The 24008-nt window shown below is 57.5% G+C and overlaps 1 protein-coding gene across 14 annotated transcripts in view; it reads right to left on the bottom strand.

The window, feature by feature from the left end:
• OPCML (opioid binding protein/cell adhesion molecule like) overlaps positions 1–24008 on the bottom strand; it is a 335964-nt gene that overhangs the window by 85222 nt on the left and 226734 nt on the right. For 11 of the 14 annotated variants that reach the window (XM_066981359.1, XM_066981358.1, XM_066981354.1 and 8 more), the window contains one exon: positions 18998–19082. In XM_066981359.1, coding sequence (XP_066837460.1) covers positions 18998–19082 — 85 coding nt within the window. Of the gene's footprint in view, positions 1–18997; positions 19433–24008 lie in introns of those variants that run through there. The other 3 variants (XM_066981363.1, XM_066981361.1, XM_066981353.1) reach the window with 3 other exon arrangements.

The following is a 24008-nucleotide window of genomic DNA, read 5'->3' as shown; positions in this document are numbered from 1 at the left end:
TGAAAGATGAAGGGAAGTTCTCTCATCGCCTTTCCCATCACACGAAGCCCAGACACTCCTAGCAACTTCTCCCTGCCAGCCCTGGAAACCTGCACGTCTGATTTCCCTGGATTTTGTGTTCAAAGAGGGGGCATCCCTGGGAGAGCGGGGAGGCGACGCCGGCTCAGCAGCCGTGGGCTGACGGCAACGGGGAGGGAGGAGCAGAGCTGAAAGGGATCTGCCGGAGTTGTCCAGGCTCGCACCCAGCTGGGCCAGGCCTGGCTCCTTGCTGAATTCTCCGGTGCTCTATCGAGTCAAGTTTTAAATAGCTCGGATGATGGAGTGGGCTCTGAGGGCTTCACAACCTCTCAGACAGGAGCGTTTCTTCCCCTGCGTATTTATTTATTCCCTAACGGCACAGCTCATCTCAGTCTTTGCCCACTTCAGCCTCTCCTCACCTTGCAAACCAGGGGGCAAATAGTCCCGGCCCCCTTCCCTGTCCTCCTGCAGCACCACCAGCCCACCACGCCGACCACAGCAGCACAGGGCTGGGTGGTTTGCAAGCTGCCGGGGGGAAAACAAGCAAAGAATGACCAGAAAGAGACCTTCACCTTCACCACGGACACACGGGGAACAGCCGCGATGCTCCAAAGCCAGCTTGAGCCAGGAAGGCAGGAGCAGCACCGGGGGGAGAGGAGAGCCTTTCTCCCCGTCCCCAGCCGTGTGCCTCACCCCCTTCTCAGCCCTTTCACCCCCCGCAGCTCTCCAAGCCGTGCTGACACCCCAAACGAGCGCTGCTTCCAGCCCCCCTCCACCATCCCCATCCCCACGGGGGTCTCAGCAGCCTTGACATGCTGCTGCGGGCTCGGGGAGGAATTTAAACCTTTGCTTTACTTCTAGCACATGCTTAACTCCCCCTGATGTCAACGGGATTAGATTCTTGCTCGAATGCCTCCCTGCATCGAGAGATATTTGGGTACCCTGGCTGCTGTGACCTGCCAGCAGAGAGGAGCCCAGATTTAGCAGGTGGGTTGGTTTGGAGCCACACACCGAGAAATGCACCCGACCAAGCACGCCGGCTGCACGCTTGCTTGCTTGTTCTCCCTCTCTCTCCCCCTTTTTTTCCTTAACCTTCTGTCTGAGAAAAGCCTCGCCATCCCTTCTCATTACTAATCATTCACATCAACCTCCCAGGAAACACTCTGGGGCCACTTGGCTATTAACAGGGCACTAACTGCAAGGCGGAGGAGGATGTATTAATATCAAATAAGAGTGATAGATGATGTGAACCACTCAGGCACTCCAACTCAGGTACTCGTGTCAGGTACTGGAGCTAATTTAAAATAATAATAATAACAACAACAATAACAACAGCAGCAGCAGCTGCCTTCATTTTCCAGGCCAATTGATTCCTCAGCAGGAATGCCATCTTGACAGATTTATTTTGATCGAATTGTCTAATTGAATACAGTTCCTGTTTCCCTTCACTTTGTGACCTTTCACGCTTGTGAAATAAATGCAATTTGGAGAATTATTCCTCAGCAGCAAACTCAGTTCCTCCAGGGCTGGGGCAGCTGCTTTGTCTCTCCAGCTCGCAAACCAAAAGCTATCAGAAGAGGTCCCTCCAAATGAGGATCCGGTTCTGGGGGTTGTGATAGTATTTCTTTTGGCCTCCATTTCTACCTCGTATAAGTTGAAATAAAGAGAAAAAGTCATAATAAAGGAGGTTTGAAAGAAATACAGCCAAACATCGGGAAGATTTTACCTTCTGCCTCCTCGGTGTTTACTGCTCTGGGGTTCCTTAGAGTTTAGCAGGAGAAGTTTTGCTCCCACCGCCGTGATGCTACGTGATGCTTCCCCCCGTCGGGCAGGGACGTGGGCTTCCACCGCCACCAGCCTTCACCCAGCCTCACCTCCTCCCCGCGTCCTCCCGAGCCCGTCCCAGGCTCCTGCCCGCGGAGCCCTGCAGTGCCAGACACGAGGCGACGCTTCCCATAAATTTCACAGGAGCGAGGCTCGGAGATTAAAAATAACTAAGCCGTGTCCCTCGCAGACAAACGCGCTGTCTGCGCGCCGAGAGAGGTCCTGGTGAGAAGAGTTGCAGCTGAATCTTTTATAATAATATCAATCAATATTAAAAATGTATGGCCTTGTTCAATTTTTAAAGCATCTTAAATTAATCTTTAAACACAACTATTTTGCTTAAACCAAAGGCTTTGGGTAGCCTGAGAATGGTATTTCTGTCTGCTCCCCCGGGCTCGTGACAGGTATCTGGGAGAGGGCTAATAAGTAAGTAAATACTATACATCCAGCACAATTCCCCTGAACCACAAAACGGGGGGAAAAAGCAGAATTTTCCATGAAATCCATTATTGACTTAGCAGCAAAACCGACTTTATCTGTGCGGCGCGATAGGCCCCACAGACAATATTAAGTTAGCTAAATCTGCGGGGTTTAGGCTCAATAAAGAACACAGCGACTGCCCCTCGAGACGTGGGCGGTGCCGGGGAGAGGGCTCGAGGGAGGATGCGGGGCTGTAGGAGAGCTGGCCTGACCCATACGAGCATCGCCTGGGGACACCCCTGTTGGAAAGCGAAGCCCTGGAGTGCAAGGAGGAGGCTGTAGGAGATCTGGTTTGCAGATCCCTACAGCATTAGTCCCCTGCAGCACCCCAAGAGAGGCCAAAAGCCCAAAAAGACCAACACCCCGTCCCCAACACGTGCCCAAGCAGGTCCGCAGCGACAGAAAATCACCTGGGAAAAGGCTCTCAGCCAGGCAGGGAGCATCCTGGCAGCAGTGCCTTTAATGTATTCTGGGGAACGTGGCATTTTGACGGCAAGACTTCTGCCTCACTTGCCGTTTAATGTTAAGAGGCTTGTACAGTCAGCGGCGTTTAAAGAGTAATGACTGTTTTCATGGTAAATGCTCTGTTAAATAACCCAGGATTATTGTGTTGTGTTATTGCATATATAAAATGGCATTTCAAAAAATAATAATTGTTTTAGAGCTAATTGATGTTTTTAACCGGCTCCGTGCGTGGAATTTTTATTTGGCAGAGGGACGGGCTGCTGTCAGGAAGACAGCAGCGAAGAGGAGGCTTTGACCTAACGAATCTACTTGCAGGGTCAGCCAGCTCAGGTGCTGCTTCTGAGATGGTTCGAGCCTTCTCCTCCAAAGCGCCAAAAGGACCAGGGCAAAATCCCATTGCAGCCACGGGCAGGAACCTCGGTACCCCCCGTCCGCACATCCACCTGCTCCCTGAAGTGTCCCCTGCCCAACACGGGGACCGTCCCTTGGTTCATGTGGTCAACGGGATGCTGGAGAGCCATAAAATGAGGGCTAGCAGAGAGCAGCTCCCCCACACACGTACTACCGGCACCGCCATCCCTGCCTCTGGCATCTGCTCCGCACCATCCCTCGTCTCGTCCCCAGCTCTGGCCGAGGTGGCTGCCCACGCGGCGGCACTTCAGAGCCACCAAAAACCCCTTGGGGATGACACAGGGGCAGCAGGGCTGGTTCCCCCTCCCCTGTCCCCGCTGTTATTGCTGCAGATGGCGAAGGAGGACCGGGAGAACCGCCCCAGCTGGCAGCACAGCGCCGATGAATCACCAGTGAGCAATCCTGCCACGGGGCTTAACCGTGACTCTGCCAGCGGGGACTGGGGCAGCTCGGCTCCCTCCTCCCCACCTCGGCGAGGCCAGCTCCTCGTCCCTACACCGGGGACGCAGCCTTTGAGCCTCTCCGGCCATCCCTGGAGACCTCCCGCTCGCCACGCCGTGACTTTGACACCTGCTGGCATCGCGCCGCGGCGCTGCCCGGCCACGCTCCGTGCGCAAGGAGCTCGAGCGCGGCCGCCGGGCTGCCCAAACTCCCCGTCGACGCCCCTCGCAGTCAGCAGGCACTTGGCTCCGCTATCAAAGAGCCGAGGAGTGCTCTCGCTTTCAAACCTGGAGCCTTTGAGCTCCTCTGACAGCGGCAGCCTCGCTGACCCTTGTCTGGAGGCTTGCAGGGCGTTCAGGCAGTCAGAAGCGCCGGCTGAGTCCTGAAGCTCTGCAGAGGCAGTGACTTTCTGAATGTGGAGTTAATCACACAAGCGAGCGTCTCCGAGTTGCCGGAAGGGAGAGCGGGGCCATCAGAGGCTGCACTTGAAAGTCTCGCCCGTCTCCTAAGATCTCCACGGCCTGGCACCAAGTGCCAGCGTCCTCAGATCGCGGGGCGAGAGCGGCGCTGTCACGCAGCTCCTGGAGGCCGCTGGCTCTCATCCCGTGTAGCCAGGCGGCCGATTAACCCGACGGGTCCGCAGCGTCTCCCCTCCACGCCACAAACAGCTCCTAACGAACCTGTAGAGCAGAGGCCAAAAGCCACCAGCTCTGAACCATCACAAGAAAGGAGATGAAAGCCGTCGCCGTGCCCCAGACCCCGGCAGCAGCAGGGAAGGTGTAAAAGGAAAAGGTTTAAGAGAAGCACGCTACAAGGCGGGCGGATGGGCAGGGAGGGAAGCTCCGTGCTCCTCCGGCAGGGGAAGGACAGCACGAAGTAATTGGACTGAAATCTCACTAAAGGCTGCCAGGCCAGGAGAGTCCAGGACCACAGGCACGCTGGTTTGAAGTCGCTCCTCACCCTTAAAAGTCACTCCTGCGCCTGTTCCAGCCCGGGCAGCTCCCTTTCAATAAAAGCTGCCATCATTTCTGCAGCCTTTCCAGCCCCCAAAGCCTCACAAAAGCAACCAGAGATAAGATTGAGCCGACAGACCAGGAGACCGTGCCCTCCTTGAGGATTTGTGGAGAGGTGACAAGAGCAGTCCCCTTCCTTAGCATCACCCCACGCGCTGGGTACGTGCGGAGGTGGCACAGCAGCTGCACAGCCCGCGAGATAAAGGCTAAATCCGGCTCTGTGCACTGATAGCGTGAGCGGTATCGCTGGCTACACGCGCACAGCCGCACACAGGCTCCATAGAGCAAGATACAGAAGCGAGATGCTGAGGCCAAAACCTCCCCACCCTCAGTTTCTCCCCACCCTACATCCTTCCAAAGCCACGTCTCAGAGCAAGCTGTCCGCAGCTCCTCTCACGGACAGGACAGCCGTCCAGTTCGCCCCCTTCCTCTCCAGAAGAAGCCTTTTCCAGGTCCCGAGGCTCTGTCCCAACCTCCTCCCTTCCTCGGAGGCCGCTGGACCCCGGGAGGCCGCTGCCCTAGCGGGTCACATCTCCTTGCTGCAGCCGCAACGTCAAACTCCGTCTCCCTCTATCCCTCCAGCATCTGTCTCCGCAGTATCTGAGTGCCTCAGATGACTAAAAAGTCCCTTTGTGTGTTTTCCCAACCCTCGCCTGTACAAGTACCATTTAATCAAGCTCGGTAATGAAGCCAGAAATGAGCCAGAGCAGGCAGCGCAGCAGCACGCAGGGACCGACCCCGTGACAAAGGGGACAGGAGTAGCCACGGGTCCCAGCACCTCAGAGATGCTCCGAAGGGCCCAAGCAGCCCCAAAGCTCCCAAATAACCCCCAAGCTATAACGTATATGCCGTAAATCCCAACTCTCTTCCCCTACAGCTGCTGCCCTCGTACGTGCCGTGGGATATCCATTTCTCTGAGGTCCCCACGCTCCCCCTCGCAGCTGGTGAAGGCAGCGAGTCCCACCCCAGGACCCCTACAGCACATTTTGGGCACACAGCCCGCACTTCTGAGCATCCCACAAGTGACCCCGCAAGGCCAAGCACTGCTGCCAGCTCCCGACCACCACGTCACAGCAAGCAGAAGATGCCTGCTCTCCTCTCCCCGGGATGCTCCCCGCGTGTGCTTTTATTTCCATGCCCCCCCAGTCCGTCCAGCTCCTCTGGTTTGCAGCATTTTTAAGACGACTGCCACGTTTGGTGAACCACGGAGCAGCACACATTGAGACTTTTCTGGGCTGCTGCATAGGGGGAGCACGTGTGTTACTAATGCAAACGCCTCTCCTGGAGCTCTTCTCCCTTGCACGCTGTCCTTGTGTGGGTCCTGCCCCCGAGCATCCCCCAAGGGACAGGGGGAGCCAGCATGGCCTGAAGGAAGGCGTTTGGGATGCACAGACTTCCTAAAATACTCTCTTAGGGTCAGAGCCCTCTCCAAGCCCGGTGCCACGCTGCCAGCTCCCACCCGCACACCAAACCCGTCACTGCTCTGCCCCCAGACCCGCACGTCCTGGAACCACGAGGCACAAGGGTCTCACCTGCTGCAAGGCTGACGTGGATGTGCGGAACTGCAGGGGTACCTTTAAAAGCCTGCGGCCATGATCTGACATCACCTGGAAGTCTTTTAAAAAAGTACAAGGCAAACAGAAGGCACCTCAAATCCAAAAGATCAGTGAATTGATCAAAAGCTGTGACTTCTGTTCACCATCCCACACTTCACATGAGGTTAACCGTGACTCCCGCCCCAAGAAATGCCCGTTCCCCAGCAGCAGCGCTCATCCCAGCAGGAGGAAAGGGGAGCAGGGTTGGAAATAAAGCCACTGCTTGCAGCCCGTGCTGCAGAGGTGCTGGGAGAAGCAAAGGGAGAACGCCAGCCTCTGTTTATTGGAAAGCACCCTCGGGAGCCTGCTACGGAGACCAGCGACATAAAAACCTCTGGCAGCTATTCCGGGCGAGGACTGTCTCCTCGCCATACATCCACACAGCGCCCGTCCCAGCCTCTAGGCGTTCCCCCGGTATAAATAACGATAATCCCTCACTCAGCAGTACAATGAAACACTTGCTTGGTAGTAAAAATTACTTAAAATTCATACCTACGTTGGGAAATTATTCAGTAAACTCTAATTACTTATCAAAAGCAACGATGATATTTTTAAGGAGAGGGAGTGCCCATAAATACAGAGCCATAAATAAGCTGCTACTCAGTAGCACGAATTAATTTGTATTTAATTGCTAGAAATTGCTATCAATTACTAAACATTCCTTGCAGAATAGGCAAATTCTTTAAGAACAATTTCAATTGCTAATTGGAAGTCATTTTAATTTTTTTTTCCCCTACTTTCTCATCCCAGCTCCCGCAGGGTGCCGGAGACGTCAGTCCCACCTGGCAAGGCTCTGCACTTTGCAGAAGCCAGGATTTTGGGGGCAGAGAAAGAAAAGCAAGTTCGAAACAGGGATCTGCTCTTGGGACGGAAAGGACGGAGCTGGAAGTTTTGCATCCAACACCCCCCGTGCAGCCAGGGAGAGGAGCAGCTCTCAGGGACCGTCCATCTCACCTGGATGCCGACCGAAGAGCTCCAGGGAAGCTCAGCAACGTCAGACCCTGCAGGGAGCCTCCCCAAAAGCCAGCCTGTGTTTTATTGCCCCCCCCGGAGCACTGCCCCTGCCCTCCTTCGGAAGCAGGGGGATGCTGCAGCCGTGCCCGTGCACACGCCATGCAGCAGGAGAAGCGCCGCGCAGCATGCCGAACGGCCCCGGCATTGCTTCTGAGTCATTTTCTGGTGTTTTCTGCTTTGCTGTTGGCATAACATCCCATCAGCACAGTTAATTACATCCACGCTGAGTGTGAAGGACAGGCTGATTCGCAGGAAGAGCCGGAGGCCATGCAATCCATCCCGCTGCTCTCGCAGAACAACTTCCACGCGTGCCCTGCCGACGAAGTGCAGCGAGGCGCTTCCCCGCACCGACTGCCCCCAGGGGGGCTCGTCCACCCCCCCGGGGCTTTGCTGAGCGTCGGGGCTGCTCCCACCCCCCGCCCAGCAGCACAGACGTGAAGTCAGGCTGACACCGCAAGCATCTCCCCTCCCCTCATCACCCAGATGAGGCCACCGACCGCAGAGACACCCCAAAAGCGAGCGTGCAAGCGTGCAGGATGCAAAATAGAGGGGGACAAGAGGGACTGCCACCCTTCATTGGAAAATCTCCTGGCACAAGGCGACTGAACGACTCCCTCAAATCCCACAGGGACACTCGGGGCAGAGGCAGGATGTGGACAGGAGCCAGCAGCCGTCACTTCGGCCCGCCAGGAGCTCAGGGTGATTTAAGCACTTTCTGAGCACGAAGCACGGCAGGAGACCACCCTGGTCCCACCCCGGAGCTCGTCCTCGGGTGAAGCGGGATGAGAAGCAGGGAGGGGGCCGGGAAGAGCCGCTGGTACCTATCACCGGAGCGCAGAGGGACGTGGGGTCTCCAGGACTGTCACTCCAACATCTCAGCATCCCTCGCTCCCCCGTCCCCCCAGGAGCAGGCTGACACTCACACGGAGGCACGTGCCAGCCGTGACAAGCCGAGCAAATGACACGCGCATCTCCTGCTCCCAGTAACGGGCCTTCCGTGTCCAATCCATCATATTTGATGCAGATCTCTTACCCTGAAGTGTTGTCAATGAGGATTTAATTTAGTGCTAATTAGACAAATATTGCATGTTAAACACCCATTGATTATTAAGAGACAGTGAGCGCAGTTTAGCTCGGCAGCGTGCGGCGGACACGCCGTATTATAGCCAGGATGAGGCTGGTAAATGCCTTGCTGTTTCTAATCATCAGCTAGTAATTAATGTCCAATAACTTGTAACTTGGTTTATCATTATAGATTTAGGAAGGCAGCAATAGTGCTATATGCTAATTAAATATCAATTGATTATTTAAGGCATATAAAGATTTAACAGCTAGGTAATAGATATACACAGTTGTTAAACTTTAATAACCATCACACTTTCCCTTGTGTTATTAAGTTGGTGTTTAATGACAAAGAGCCTTGCTCTTGAGGATAACTTTTGGGGGAGATTTTCCAAAGCGCTTGGCTACGTACAACCCCCTGCTAAAGATCTCAGTCCCCTGCTATGGAGAACACAAACAAAGATCAGGAATTCGGGAGCCCTTGCTATTTAAGCGAGGAAATCAACGCCCCAGGGTAGGCGAGGTGCCCAAGGGCACAGTGAGAGGCAGTGGCGGAGCTCAAGGTGCTCTCAACCTTTTCCATCTACAGTTTTGCATCTCGGCTTCTCTCTCCTTCCATGCCTCTCCTGGGAAACGCAGACAAATTGCCAATCCCCTGCTAAAATAAAGCTTCCAAACCCAGCCCGGGAGCTGCTGGCATCCCGCGGGGAGGGCAGCCTCCCCATAAAAACCTCATTGGGAAAAACGCGCACGGGCTGAAGTCTGGAGCCATCTCCCTCTCGATAATAAACAGAAAGGAATCAATAAACGTCAGGCAGCATTGCAGGAGCCCTCCAAGCCCTGCCACCCCATCACCTGTAGGGCAGGGTGCCTGGCACCCGCTCCCCAACAGTGTCCCCATGCCCTTTGGCAGGTGCTGACCCCGGGAGTTATTTGGGAGGGCTGGGAGCCCCTTCGGCGTGGGAGGAAAAAAAAAAAAAAAAGATGAGAGACTGAAGCTTGCGTCTGAAATGGAGAAGATAAATGGCTTCTGAAGGGAAATAACCTGCCGGACTCAGTGGGTTTGGCAGCACCCCGCTAAGTGCAGCATCAGTCTTGAAAAGCCGCCGCAAGCTCAGCACCAGCAGGACGAAGCCCGGGTTTCCGAAAGCGAGACGGAGCATGGGGCGCTGCCGGAGCTCGTCCCCGAGGGGATCCCGCAGCCAGGGCCCTGCGGTGCTGGCCACCATCGATGGCTCCTGGCTTGGGACCGTGGGCTAGGAGCGGGGTGGCGTAGGCAGGGGGCCGGCAAGGCTAATCCGATAAATAAAAGGATTCGGGTGGAAGTCAGTGTCACGGACCTGGCCTCAAGCTGTCACCAAAGGGTGACATAAAGCCACCCCACGGCAGGTGGCGTTCCCTATTGCCTGGGAGGAAGAGCAAGGGACCTCACAGTGAATAGGAACCCCATATGAAACAAAAAGTGATGCCAAGAGATTTACGAGGTCTCCAAGCCCGCCGTGCGAGTCGTGCAGGACACCAAGAGCCTTCCCTGCAGAGCCAGGGGGAGCAGCACCCAGCCCAGGTATATGGGAACCCAGCAAGAGAGCAGAGCAGACCTGCTCCTAGGGGAGCAGAGAGCCAGAGGAGCCCGCCCGAAGAGTTTTGCCGCGTTCAGAGGCGCGTCCCCGCGCCGCAGCAGGCAACAAAAGGGACGTCAGGAGCAATGAGGCAAGGCAGGGGAGGCGTCGCAGCAGATAAAGGACTCTGCAGGTACGAGACAAAACCAGCTTTGGAAACCTCGTGGAAGTGAGTTTAAAGTCTCCGGAGGATATCAATTGCGAGTCTGTCACTTGGTGTCAGGATAACTTTCCGGACAGCTCTCGGAGCTTGTTAAGCTCTTGCTTGGGCTGCATTTGAGCTGCGGTGGCAGCGCTGTCTGCAGGCACAAACGTTGAAATTAGAGATGAGAAAGACCCATGGGTGCCTTCTCAAAACAGGGTGGAAACGCGATAGGGACGCATCGCAGTGTGCCTACAAGGGCCAGTGGTGCTGTCAGCATTGGATGTCTTCAGCCCACGGCCCAGCACCTTCCAAAAGCCAAGGTGCTGTCCCCTCCAGGAGCGTACGGGCACGAGGTGGGACACGTTGGCTGAGAGGCAATAGCCTGTTTTATGCAGGTGGTCAAACCAGCCAGTCGTCACGGTGTCTCAGCGTCGTGATCTATCTCGTGTCTCGACGCTTCCCCCACAGCAATCATTTCATCAAAAGCCCTGCGAGCCTCCTGCTGCTCCCGCCAGCCCTGGGTCCCTAACTTTAATTAAGTCCAAACGGTCTCCTCGCGGGAACAAGGGAGGAGAGGGTGACTCAGCCGGCGCTGGGACCAGCCGGCGCAATTATCATACAGTTAAGAGCATTAATTAAAACCGGCCCTCCCCTTAGTTATAACAAAAAAAAAAAAAGAGCCAAACTAATCAATTCCTCTTATAGGGATATATTGGAATAAGGAGCAAGAGCAGGGAGGGTGACGGAGGGAGAGATCAGATGTGACGTGAATGCTAACAGCTCCCGAACGGAGCCGCTGCTGCAGCAAGCCCCAGGCCTGGCTGCTTCCAGCAGTTACTTCAAGTCTCCTTGGAAATGGGCTCAGCCTCTTCCTCTACCTGCTGCTGCATCAGAGCAGCTCCTGTGATCGCACAAAGGACCTTAAATCTCGGCTATAACCGCCCTGATTGAATTAAATGCAACAACGCTGTAAAGCAGCCTCTTCATTTAAGGTGTAAGCACGGAGGCTTTCTTCCCTGCTCACGGCTCTCTCCCTCTTTCTGAAATGATGAGTTGCTCACGGGTTGTGCTCTTTAAAAAAAAAAAAAAAAAAAAAAAAGTCATCTGATAAAGTGGGTTATAAAACTGGTGGTGGTAATAAACGGAGAGCAAGGAGCCTGATGCAAAGCCAGCCGGGGAGGCAAGGCAGGGCTGTGGGGATGCAATATCCGAGCCGTGATTAATACGTGACCGCGGGTGACAGGGGAGGGAGCAGCGCGGGGTGCCGGGGACGCAAAGAGCAGCGCCCTGCCCGAGAGGAGAGCCACCCGGGTGACAGAATGGAGGGTATCAGTGCAGGGTGACGAGCGGCTCCCACGTGTCAGAGCCCAGGGAGGAGAGGTGCCCGCGGGAAGGGTGGCGAGGTCCCCACTGCAGCACCAGGCTCTGCTCGGCACGGCTACAAGCCTTCAACACATCCCTCGGGAGCACCCATCATTCATTCAGGTCCGTTGCCCTCTTGTTTTGTGCTAAAGCACTTGAACACAACCTTCCTTTGCTCCCCAAATCCTCCCGAGCACCTACAAGGGTGCCTGCGCTCACCACGGCACAAATCCTGCACCGAGATGCCACGTGGGACACAGCCAAGCAGCGCTGCAAAGCGACGGGCATGGTTTTGCAGCGACTGCTTATCCTCCAACCAGGCTAACGTCCCCTTCCCGAGAGCTGCAGGGAGCTTAGCTCCATCTCTCCTTCCCAAAAAGCCTCCTCCTCCTCCTCGGGACTTGCCCGCCTCTCTGCAAAACGGGGATAAAAGCACCGCGCTCCCACGGTGCCGGCATCACTCACCCAGCAGCAGAGCGCGGGATGCGCTACGAGAAGGGGCCCTGGGAGCACCCAGCACTTCTTTTCCACCAGCTTCCATTCCGGTCACGTTAACGTCACCACCTCTCTCCCACCAGACGAGTGCTTGGGTACCCAGGAAGCTCCTGTTCCCCCCTGCCCCTCCGCGGGCGACGGTGCCCACCAGAATCACGGCCGGGTGCCCGGGCGCAGACACGGCCATCGGCTCCTTTTTACGAGCCTTCATCGTTATTACCACCTATTTCTTTTTACATTCCTGCCAAAATACCAAGCATTAATCTCCCCTCGCTCCCTGCAGGCAAAACATGGGTAATTGGATTTATATGGGTTAGAAATTTGTTAGATTTTATATATATATATATATACACACATACATACACACACACGTATGCACACAGAGGGGAAAATATAAATAAATAGGAGGTGGGGAAGCCCTGCCCTGCCGGGATGAGGGTACCAGGGGGCTGCCTTAAACCAAAGCCTGCTCATCTCACGGACCTGCACCCGCACTCTCCCCATGGCCTCTGATTTAGGAACTCATCGCTCAGCACCGAACTCCCCAGCAGGAGTCACCGGTCATGATTTTTGCTTCCGTTCACTCTGTTTTTCCTTCCCCCCTCCCCTTTACTCATTCCCTTCTTGCACCTACCATTTTCCTTTTCTCCTCCTAACTTTTCTCCCTCTTCTTGCACTTTTACCCTCCCGGCCTCCCATCCCTCTCTTCTCCTGGAGCCAGGAGGTGACAGCACACACGAGCTACACCGAGAGAAGAAAAAGCTCCTTGGGTTTCTCAGCTCTGGAGACAGCCCCAAATACCTTCCTGGGGTGTTCGTTACCTTACTGCATAACTCACCATCGCCTGCCCTGATCCTACTCCACAGCAGCTGGGGTTTCCATCCTCCTCCTCCCTCAGCAGACTCTGAGACCCTTTTGTGTCCTGAGGAACAGGCCCATCCGCTAGCATAGTCATGGAAACAACTCGTTGTAGGCAAATCTTGGGCAATATTCATAGGAAAACAGAAACGCAATCTGTGAGTCTTTTGCATTGAAGATCTGACCTTGAAGGGTTCTGGGAAGGAAGACAGGACCTACCGCCCAGCCAAACCAGCGGTAAACAACCCATTACGGGCTAAAATTGCCGGCGGGGGCTGCAGGGGAACTATTTTTCTCATTAATAAAAAAAAAAAAGCAGAAGAAACAGTACATCCTAACCCTCAAAGGCTGCTTGCAAGGACGGAAGGAGAAGTGATAGTCACCGAATCAGATATTCCTTATGAACTGTCTGCTCGGCTGCGGTATCTAAAGATTATCACTTAAAACAATATGTCCAGCTGTTGTACAAAGCATCCGCGGTGTAGGGCTGAGGAACGGCAGGATCTGCGCTGCGGCGGCACACTGCGAGAGCAGTCAAGGGAACAGAGAAACTCTTGGGCAAGCGGGGAGGTGAGCGACAGCCGCTGCGCCCCAGCTTCGTTTTGCAGCGTTAACACCTAATCCCTTCCCAGAAACAAAGCGCGGCGCTCGGCGAGCAGCGTGCCTTACCCAGGGAAGGACAGCTATTACCGCTCGCGAGCCAGGGGAGTTTATTATGCTTGCAAAAAGCTCTCGTGTACGCTATAGTGAAAGGATTACTAACAGTTCAGCCTCATCCCCCGGAGCTGAATATCGCTGCTTGTGACTATTTCTGGCTAGCGGAGCTCAGCAGCTTAGCACGGAGGTTGGCTCCTCGCTAGGCAGCAGCACTCGTGGCCTGGCCCTTCGAGAGGCGACGGCAAGTGACAACTCCTCCTCTCCTTGCAGGAGGCTGCGTTCTGCAAAACGCGCTTTCCTGGCGACGGTCTGCATCCAGCAGGGCTCTAGCTCTCCGTATGGACCACAGGAACCAGTGGCGTTGCCACCAAGACGGGGACGGATCCTCCGCCCAGCCCCAACGCTGCTGGCTTCTGCATTTGGGCACCAGCGTCTTTGCACGGGGCTGGCGTGGAGGGAGCCCCCGGCACCCTTCAGCGGCTGCAGCGGCTCAGGGAAATTAGCGGGCACTGTAATTATAACTATCGGGAGCAGCTAAGACAAGTTAAATACCAGCTACCTAGGGAGAAATTATTATGCCAGCCAGGAGGATCCAAATGCCAGAATCCGTGGCTGTAATTTCACTGAGTCGCCAATTACAGCTCCGACATGCCGCGAGCTCTACCTTGGAGACGGCAGGTATATATTTAGCTGCTCCAGAAAACTTTTTGGGGGAGGAGGGGGAGGAAGGGGGCAGCGATGGAGCAAGTCCTCGGTAATCTGCTCCTCGCTAATCCCCACGCTTCTCGCATTCGCACACAAAACGCGGCAGCCTCTTCCCACTTCCCAGCGAGGATTTAGCAGCAGCGAGTTCACAACCCCCATTAACAGGTAGGGGAACTGAGGACCAAGCCCATGTATGACAGCAATAGGGAAAATGGGCCAAAAAAATCTGATTTTCTGACTTCCCAGGCCTATGCCAAGAGCCCGTGGTCCTGCTGCCTGCTCCTGCTGGCTGTATTTTCCCGAGGCCTCGTCGTGTGCTGAGAGATAGACTGCGGTAGATTATTACTGAAAAAAAAAAAAGCATTGTCAGAAATAATTAAAACTATAATTGCAAAAATAAATGGAAGACCAGCATCTCATGATGTTTTATTCGGGCTTTTTATTTTTAATTGGAATTGTTCTCATGCTCGCTAATTGACAAAACACAGCGAGTCACGGACTCCTCAAAGCGAATTAGCGAAGCTACCCTGTTCGTTTGGTCCCCTTCATGGACAAACAACGGGAGAGAGGCCCTGAGCCTGCCAGCAGTGAGTGGGAAGGTGGAGAGGGGATTTCACTTGAAAACCTGCCTTTAAACACAGGGAAAAAGCATCCCTATTATTTTGCTTAGGGAGAAGGTGAAGATGCCTAATGTTTCTCATATAATCTCATCACCACCTCTGAACAGTCGTTTCCTCTAATCACCTCTGAGAAACAGCTGCTCTCAGCTCCATTTTACAGATGGGGAAACTGAGGCAGAGAGCAGCCAAGGAGCCTCCTCACGTCCTGGCATCCCTGCGATGACAGCCGAGGAGAAAACCCAGGCACCCTGCCTCATTTTCTCCCTCCAGGCGCCCATACGCGCTGCCTTTGTCTTAAAAAAAAAAGTGCCAGTATTTCTTAAATACAGATAAAACCATAAAGCCTTGAAATTTCGAGCAGCTGTTGTTTTACGTCTTTATGAACTGTACTGATGCTTGTTATAAAAGGTCGATTTGCTGGCGGCACAGCAATACGACCCGGTTTACTATACATCCCCGCTTTTACACCACTTGAATATTTGCCACCGCAGCGGCACCGCCTGCGGTTCAGTCGCTGCCTGGATCGCTTCTGCACTCAGGCTCAAACCCCGTGATGGAGAAGATGCTCCCAGACAGGATAAAAGACAAAGTCTCAGTCCATTGGGACTGCTGCACATGCTGGGGACCTGCCCGTGACACCCCCATACCACCCCAGGGGACAGATGTCTGTGCCCCTTGGCTCACGGGGCACGCATCCAAGCACTCCGTACCAAGCAGACACTCCGCAGCACTCCTCCAAAAAGCAAAAAAAAAAAAAAAGAAAACTTAATCCTTGTTTCCACATCAAGCCCCAGCTGGGAAATCAAACCATGACCTTCCTCCACCTCCCTGCCTTTGGGTTACTGGTGTGCTCGCCGTTCCACGTCGTGTCCCCAACTGGCGCGCGGCATGGGGTACTGCTGCCATCCAAGCACCTGCCCCGCTTCCCAGCGGGTTTTGTATCTCAGAGTCAGAGAGCAGGAAGCTTGATTTTAGTTTTAATAGTACGCAGAGAATTTGCAAACTGCCTGGAGTTCCCCGGAGAGGAAAGGTGCGTGACTGTTATGGGAATCGTTTGTTCTTACAATAAAAAGTAGTGAATTATCAACAGTCTCTGCTTAAAGCCGGGGAATCGTTCGCTGCGCATCTAAGATGACCTAGAAGTTGCCTGCAGATGGAGCCTTCATTTCTGCACGGATTATGCTGAGCCTCCCTAGGAAAAAGGGTGGAGAGATGGAGAGGGACGCACCCAAAATCCAATACAGGAAAACCACAACCAGCCTGAAAAGCCTCCAGGTTTCCCCACCGCTAGCGCGTGGTCCCGCTCTTCCCCACGTCTCCTTTTGCAGCCCGACGTGGGTGTAGGGACCCGATTTTGGGAAGCAAAGAGCTTCCACCTGCCCTGGTGAAGCCAGCAAGGCTCGGAGGCTCAGCCCACCTCGCGACCTGACGGCGGCTCTGGAGGGCTCTGGAAGAGCTGGGACAGGGGCTAACCCTGCAGGTGCAAGGAGAAGGATTTTGGGGGTTGATGGATTTGGGGGTCTCGGCTCTCTTTGGTCCCAGCCCCAAGCAGCCGTGAGGAGGCAGGACAGCAGGGGACACCACGTCTGCTCCTTCCCTGGCTGCACAGAGACCGCGCTGTGTGCCAGGGGCAAACCGCGCTGGACGTCCACCATCAGCCACCACCTCCTGGTGACCCAAAACCACTCCGAGGACCACGCAGGGACCTCCCTGCCCAGCAAAGCCCTGGTGCAGCTCTCCCAGGGGCTGTCCTGCAGCCTGCCCACGGCACTCCGGCACACCACCGCCCTGCTTGCTGCCCCCAAATCCCCCTGCCGCATCCTTGTAACGCTCCACCTGGGTTGGTGCCTGCAATGCTTTTCCCAACTCTGAGCCCCAAGACAAGAGGGGTGGTGGCCCAGAGGCTGCAGAGGGGCAGCAGCAGGGGAATGGGGTGCGGGGAAGAGGGGGATCCTTGGGAACAGCAGTGCAAGAAGAGATGGGGGGCTGAGGGGAAAAGGGAGCTGGAGGCCAGGAGCTTGGGAGTGACTGCGGCAGGGAAAGCTGAACTTGGGGAGGAAAAGGGAGGAGGTGAGAGCGTGGGGAAGATGCACCAGGGAGCAGGGGCAGGAGGGGATGCTGCGAAGGGAAAGGGGCAGAGAGAAAGGGTTTTGGAGACAGGGGTTCCTCTAAGTACCAGCTCTCAGAGTCCCACTGGGAGCTGCTGAGTTTCCAACAGGAAGGCTGAACCCTCCCCGCTCCGGGGCTGGCTGCTTCACAAACATCCCCTCTCACAAACAGCGCAGAAAAGAGGCCAGAAGCTTAAAAAAAATAAAAACAAAAAAAGGAAATCCAAGTCAGCCCTCTGCTGGTGGCAGCCTCGGCCGGCACCGAGCCCAAAAGCTGTGGGGTCCCTGGGGTGGGGGCTCAGCCCCCAGCACCGCTCACCCCCAGGCACTGCTTCTGCTCTGCCTTCCACGAGCATCACCTCTGGGAGCCCCAAACCCCAAACGTCACCGGCAAAAGGAATTCAGACAGCAAGGGAAGGAGCACCAAGGCCGAAGGCATCCCTCTGGGGGCTGTCCTCTCTTCTTTAGGCTGCCTTGCTCAGTCCAGCTCGGGTTAATCATCGTTGCAATTCAGTTATTGAGAGCATGAAGAAATGCACCCCGTGCTCCGTCACAGCCCCCGTTCCATGGGGCGATGGCAGCGGGGTCCCCGCGTGGCCCCAGCCGCAGGCACAAGGCGGGGAGCCTGGCATGGGCAACGTCCCCAGGGGCTGCACAGCCACAGCCCTGTTTGGGGACGTCGGGGGACTTATCTCTAGCTCTGGCCAGAAATCTAGCATCCCCCCGTGCCCACAGTGCCTGCGGGGCCGCCTGCAGCGTCCCCTGGGGCTTTGCTGCACAGAGGGGCCATTGGGGAGCAGCGCCACTCACCGTACCCAAACATCCCTGCCACCCAGGCAGACAAACAACCAAGCAACGGGGTGTGGGCACCACAGAACCTCGAGCCAGAGGCTGTTTCCCACCATCACACCGCGCACCAAACGTTTCACCCTCTACAAAACCACGCCGGCCACGGAGAGCCCACCGGACCCCCGTGCCTCCGGCGAGCAGAGCAGCCTCTGCTCGAACCAGCGCCAGCTTCGCAGCCCCGGGACGGCTCAGGTGCTAAGGGACAGCGTGACACACTCGGCTCGCTTGTGCCATCCCCGTGCCTGGCATGGGGAAGAGCCGCTGCTCCCCGCTGCTGCAGCCCCAACGCTCCGGGTTGGAGGGAGGGAGCAGCCAGCCTCGCGCTGCCGGGGCTGGGGCACGCTGCTCGCTGCTGCAGGGAAAGCAGCAGGCTGGCTCCTCCGGACTCACTCCTCTCCCCGCCCGGCATCCCCGTGCTCCTTCCCCACATCCCCGGGTGCTCTCCCAGCCACCCAAACCGGCTCAGGCCCTCCCTAGGGTGCCAGGGCTGAAGCACCACGGCGCGACCCCAAGCCCCGACAGGAGCTGAGCGCCGCCCGCAGCCCTGGGCTGCTCCTCCGGCCTCAGCGCTGCGATGGCTACCGAGAGCTGATCTCCTACACGGGTAATGCAGCGGGCACACCTGTAACTCGCTCAGGAAACGCAAAGGGATATCTGCTGCGCTCTGCAGCCTCGAAGCGGCCCGTCTGCGGGCGAGCTGCCTGCGTCTCTCCTACAGCAAAGCGCGCAAGGTAAAAGCATCCATCAGAATTCATAAGATGCACCCCTGGAGTAAAAGATTGATTCGATATTAACGGATTCGTGCGGAGACTATAAAGGGATCGGGGCGAAGCGCTGACACCTCCGAGGCGCGGCAGCCCCGAGGACCCGCTGGCGATGCGGTGGCACGGCGCGGACCCCCCCCCCTCGTTCCCTGCCCGCCGCACGCACCGAGACAACTTCAGGCGCGGCAGCGGCGCTAAGTCACCGTCTGCCACCCGGGTCCCTTTGTCAGCGCCGCGTCTGGCACCCGCAGCCCCCCGCCAGCACCGGCAGGAGGCTGCCAGCCCCGCGCTGCCGCCGCTTCCCCCCTCCCCGGAGCCGGGGGTCCCCCACCACGACGAGCCCCCGGCATGCGAAGTCGCCAGCGGGTCCCAGGACTCTCCGGCAGCCCCGCTCGGCGCACGGCCACCCCGTAAGGCGCAGACAAGACCTCTCCATGCCCCCCCCCGCACCCTGCCCCCCCCCAGAGCCCCCCCCAAGGCAGCGGCTCCTACCTGAGCGTGGCACTCTCCCCTTGCCGCACAGTCACGTTGTCCATAGCTTTGGGGAAGGTGGCATCTCCGCTGCGCACGGGCACTCCTGCGGGCACAAGGAAGAGCAGCCTGAGACAGAGGACGACTAGGCACCTCCAGGGCAGGGCTAAGCACCCACCGACCCCCATCCTGGGCAGCAGGGACTTTTCCACCAGGCAAAAAACACACCCGACAAGGCCACCAGGAGCGAAAAGGGGGGGAGAGGAGGGAGGGGGTGCGTGTGTGTGGGGACGGGGGGGAGCAAAACCACCGGGGCGGGCGCGGAGGCGAGCGATGCGGAGCTCCACGGAGATCAGGAGAGCCCCTGGAAAGGCAGCCTGCGAGCACTGAGCCTGCCGAGCGGCATCCGGAGGGAGTCCCCAGTATCCTTGGGTGAGGGAGGAGGACGGGAGGGCCGGGGGGAGGAGGAAGAGGAGGAGAGAAGGTGCAGAGCAAGAGATGAAGGTCACAGATCTGTGCCTGCTCGAGACGCTACTTTAAGATTCAGTCGGGCACGCGCTGCGGAGATCTGGCATCAAAAGTTTATAACCCGAGGAGGAAACGTAAGTGTCTCTGGCAGGAAAGGGAGGGCGGCCATAAAAGCAGGCTGGGGGAGCAAAACGGGCTCGGAGTTGGGTCGCCGGCTGGCTGCTGCTCTTTTGTTTGAATAAGAGAGGGGAAAAGGGAAAAAAAAAAAACGGAGAAGAAAAAAAAACAGAGAAGAAAAAAAAACAGAGAAGAAAAGAAAGAAAAAAAAAAAAAGAGAAAAAAAAAAGCAGGGGAAAAAAAAAAAAGCAGGGGGGAAAAAAGAAAAAAAAAAGCACAAGCTCCCCAAACGCCGATTCTGACGCAAGATCGAAACTTCCCCGCGGAGCTGCAGGCGACGTCCCCACCGCGTTGCTCCCCGGCTCCTCCGAGCGGGTCCCGGAGCCTCGGAGGAGGAGGATGAGGAGGAGGAGGAGGATGATGAGGAGGAGAGCCCGGAGGCAGAGGCCGCCCTCCCGGTGCCCGCTCAGCACAGGAGCGGGGCGAGCGGCAGCATGGCAGCCCCGCCGGCCGCCAGCATCCCCGCGCGGCACGCAGGCTGACTTCCCGGGGTTGTCATGGCAGCGGCTCCATCGCTGACCGCCACTTGGGCTCCCGCACGCACCCGCACACCCGGGGCGGCGGTGGTGGCGGTGGCGGTGGCGGTGGCGTGCTTGGCAGGCGAAGGACGCCCGCTCCAGCCCCCCGCCGCGCCCCCCGCTTCGGCCGCTTCGGCCCCCCGCTGCAGCACTGCACCGCTGCGCTGCCTCCCGCCCCCCCCAAAAAATACACAGCGGGGGGCTCCCCTGCCCAGCCCAGGGGGTCTCTCCCTGCAGGTACCTGTTGCTGCTGCGCCCTCCCCGCTGCGTGCGGGGCTGGGGTGGTTTTCTCGCCGCGTGTGTGCGGCACAGAGGGGCCGGGAGGACGCCCGCGGGCAGGGCAGGGGAAGGGGCGCCCTGGGGCCCCGCAGCGTGGGGCGGGCGGGGAGGGAGCCCCAGGGCATCCCCCTGCCCCGTCCCCGCTCCGACATTGCAGGGCTTCACCGCTCGCACCGGGACATCGTCAACAAACTCCTGGGTCAGACGCGGCCCAAAATCTCCCTTTATCCCCTCAAAGAGCAGGTGGGGGCACCGAGACCCCCGTGACCACCCGGACACATCCCTGCGCCCAACAAAAGGGGCCCAACGCCACGCTGCTGCCTCCCCGCACCGTGCTGCACAGCTCCCCGTGCCCAGCGAGGGCTGGACCACGAGGGCTTCGTTGGGTGCCTCAACCCAAAAGGCACCCCCCCGGGCTGCTGGGTGAATTTTGGGATGGGGATCAAGCCCCTCCAGGGGCTACGGGAGGAGTGTAAGGGCCAGTGGAAGAGTTTTAGCTAATCTGTGGACCCAACCTGGTGCAGAGACCCATGCATGGCTTCTAAAACCGATGGAGGAGAGATGTGCAAGGGTTATTTAGTGCTCCCAAGCCTCGCTATCAGCACTGCAGGTCCTTTGTACGCGGCAGTGGGATGAAGAGACCCTAAATACAGCCCTAGCCACAGGCTGGTGCTGCAGAGCCGCACGCCGGCTCCCGGCACCAGCGATGGCTGCAGGCACCAGAGGGACGCTCGCGGCAGCCTGGATAAATAGGGCACTCGGGGAGCCGAGAGGAGGAAGCACTGAAAAGCAGGGCTAAGTTTTCCACCAGAAAGCTCTCCGTTCGCCAAAAAGTTGGCTTGACCCTCGCCGTGCACCCAGCGCTGGGGTGGAGGAGGGACACCCCGTGTCCTGCCCGGTCTGTTCCCCACAGAGGAGCCGTGGCTGCAGTGGGAAGGAGGCAGCACGAACCCCCCGCGGCTCCCCAGGAGCAGCAGAGCCCGAGCCCGGGCGCTGCCGAGCCTCTTCCAGCAGCGGGATGAGCTCCAGGGGGAGGACGCTGCCAGGGCCGGCAGCTCGGCTGGGCGAAATGGTGCTTGCCCCTCGGGGCAGGGAGCTGCGGACACGGACACGGAGCACGTGCAGCAGGAAGCCTGCCAGAGATGGTGCAGCTCGGGAAAGGGGAGATTTAAAGGGGAAAAAGCCTCGCTGCCTCAGCAAGAGCCTCTGCGGGGGCTAGAGAGACACGTCTCCACGAACAGATGTAAAGAGGTAGCTGGCTGCGGCAGACAGCTGGGCACAGGTGAGCTTCTGTGGGGCACTGGGGAGGGACAAGGGGGCTGGGGAAGCAACGCTGTGCGTATTTATGGAACAAATCCCTGCCTAACCGGGTACGGACCCAGCAGCCTGGAGCAGCTCTGCAGGGACCGCGGGCAACGCGCCTCCACCACGCTCAGCCCCGAGGCCACCTGGGCGCAGAGATGCAAGGAGGGGAGAAAGGTTTCGCTGCAGCCGAGCTCCCTCCTTCCCTGGGAGCACGGGGGATGATGTTCGTGCCCGGGGAGGCACGTCCCCGCTGCACACCAGCTTCTGGCCCCATCAGTCCTTATCCTGCCTTGCCACGTCCCCCCCAGGGCAGCTCCCACCCTGGTGTCCCGCACGAGAGCTGGGGTGTTTCGTGGTGATGCTCGGCACTGGGAGCGTCATCCAAAAGCGGCACCAGCAAGCACAACATCCTCTCCTGGCCCGTCCCATCACCAGCACCTGCGGGTCCCACTGGTCACCATCACCTCCTGCGTGGTGTCAGACGGGAGCATGCTGGCACGTGCGGGAGAAAAGGGCAAAGGGAAGACTTCAAAACGCAGGAGGCTGCAGGTTTGAGGTCCAAACACCGAGCTGGAAGGCACGGAAGCAGAGCCAGCTTTGTACCTAGACAGTCTGCAGACCTGAGGTCGTACGGGATATTCTGCAGGTGGCCTCAGCGCAGGTCCATGTCTAATAATATCACGCAGCTGAGAGGGACTTGGAGGCTGGCACGAGCCCTGGGGGCATCGGGCATATGGCCGTGGCAGATCCTGCTCCTCACGGTGACGTTAACAAGCCCTGACCTTCTCTCATCATCCCAGAGGCTCAGAAAGAAACCGAGACTGCAAGGACGAGTCCCTCCACCTCCCCGTCGCTGGCTTCCCAGCCGATTGTCAATCTCAGCTTTTATTAGTGGCGCAGTTTGGCCTCCATCTCCCTTGGAGATTTCTCCCTCGTTGCTCTAATCAGGAGCTTGCAAATGTCAAGAGTACAGGCCTAGAAGTAATTAGTCGGGGACTGGAGCCCGGGGGCCGCCGAGCCGCTCGGCAGCACCGCTCTGCACAGCACCGCGGAGCAGCCCGCGGGCTCCGGGACCCACGCATGGCCACGTTGGACTTCAGTCTCCAGCCTCCGATTATTTCCCCCTGCTGCACACAGCTCAGGGAAGCACGGAGGTGCTGTTTGTGCAGCAGGGAGCGGGTCTGGCTTCCTTGAGATCCAACGCGGTGAGAGGTGGGGAGACCCCAGGGCACCAGGACCCCACGCACTTGGCCACCAAGCGTCACCGCCCCGCTCACAAGCACCTTTCAGGACACAGCTTCACCCAGAGGAGCCAAAAAAGCCCCCAAGGCTTATTGCTAACTCCTCTGCAGCAAGACACGGGCGCTCACAGCCCATGAGAGCAGGTTGGGACAGGGGAAGCACGGACACAGGGCAGCAGCGAGCGAGCAGTGGGTACAGCGAGCCACCGCGTCCTCGCCAAAAGCCCCCAGCAGGCAGAGAAAACTGCGGATCTTCAGGTGAAGGTCACGGGAAACAGCTTTCTTTTTTCTTCCAAGTTGAGCCCTGGTTCCCTCAGCCATTCAGCCCTGTTGCGATGGAAGGGGTTAAGGCTTCACCCAGGGGAGAAAAAGCCAGCAGAGCTGCAGGGGAGAGCAGTCCTCGGAGGACGCGGGCTTGTTTAATCAAAGAGCTAATCCTTGCTCGCAGGGCTTCGCCCCCAGCGCTGGTGGAAGTTCTCCAGCTCTCCCTCCGGAGCCCCCAGAGAAGATTTTTTCTGCTCTCGAGTCCCCTGCTCGCAGACAGCTGCTCGGTGCTTCCTAAAAACGGGGCTGCTTTACGGAGCGCCCGGCTGGGGCACGAGGAATTTCTTTTCAGGGACACGGTGGGCACGGCGGCTGGCCAAGGCGCGCACCGATCCTCCCCGGCAGATACAGAGCTGGAGCCTGGTACCCTGCTACATGCAGATGGCGTCTGGGCTCGGGGTACAGGGCTTTTAACTAATATCTCTCTGCACTACTGTCCCCTCCTCGCTTCTCTCCCACCCCCTCTTTCTCTCCCTCCTTCTCTCCATCTGTCCCTACCCCCTTCCTTCTCCACCTTTTCTCTTGCACACTTGCAGCTGCTAATTTTTACCCGGCGGATTTGGCAACTCATCCCAACACCTCTTCCCCCACACCCTGCCCTGCTTCTTGCTTTCCCCGTTTGCTGGTTTCTTCCCCCAAAAACGAGTACTCGGTACCTTGAGCCCGGGAGCAAGAGGGCTGGTGTGCGTTTGGGGATACGCAACCGGCACGGCGCGAGCA

This window comes from Anser cygnoides, chromosome 21 (assembly GCF_040182565.1).
Source record: "Anser cygnoides isolate HZ-2024a breed goose chromosome 21, Taihu_goose_T2T_genome, whole genome shotgun sequence".
Taxonomy (NCBI): Eukaryota; Metazoa; Chordata; class Aves; order Anseriformes; family Anatidae; genus Anser; species Anser cygnoides.
Note: the sequence above shows the minus strand (reverse complement) of the source record. Positions and strands in the feature narration are given on the sequence as shown.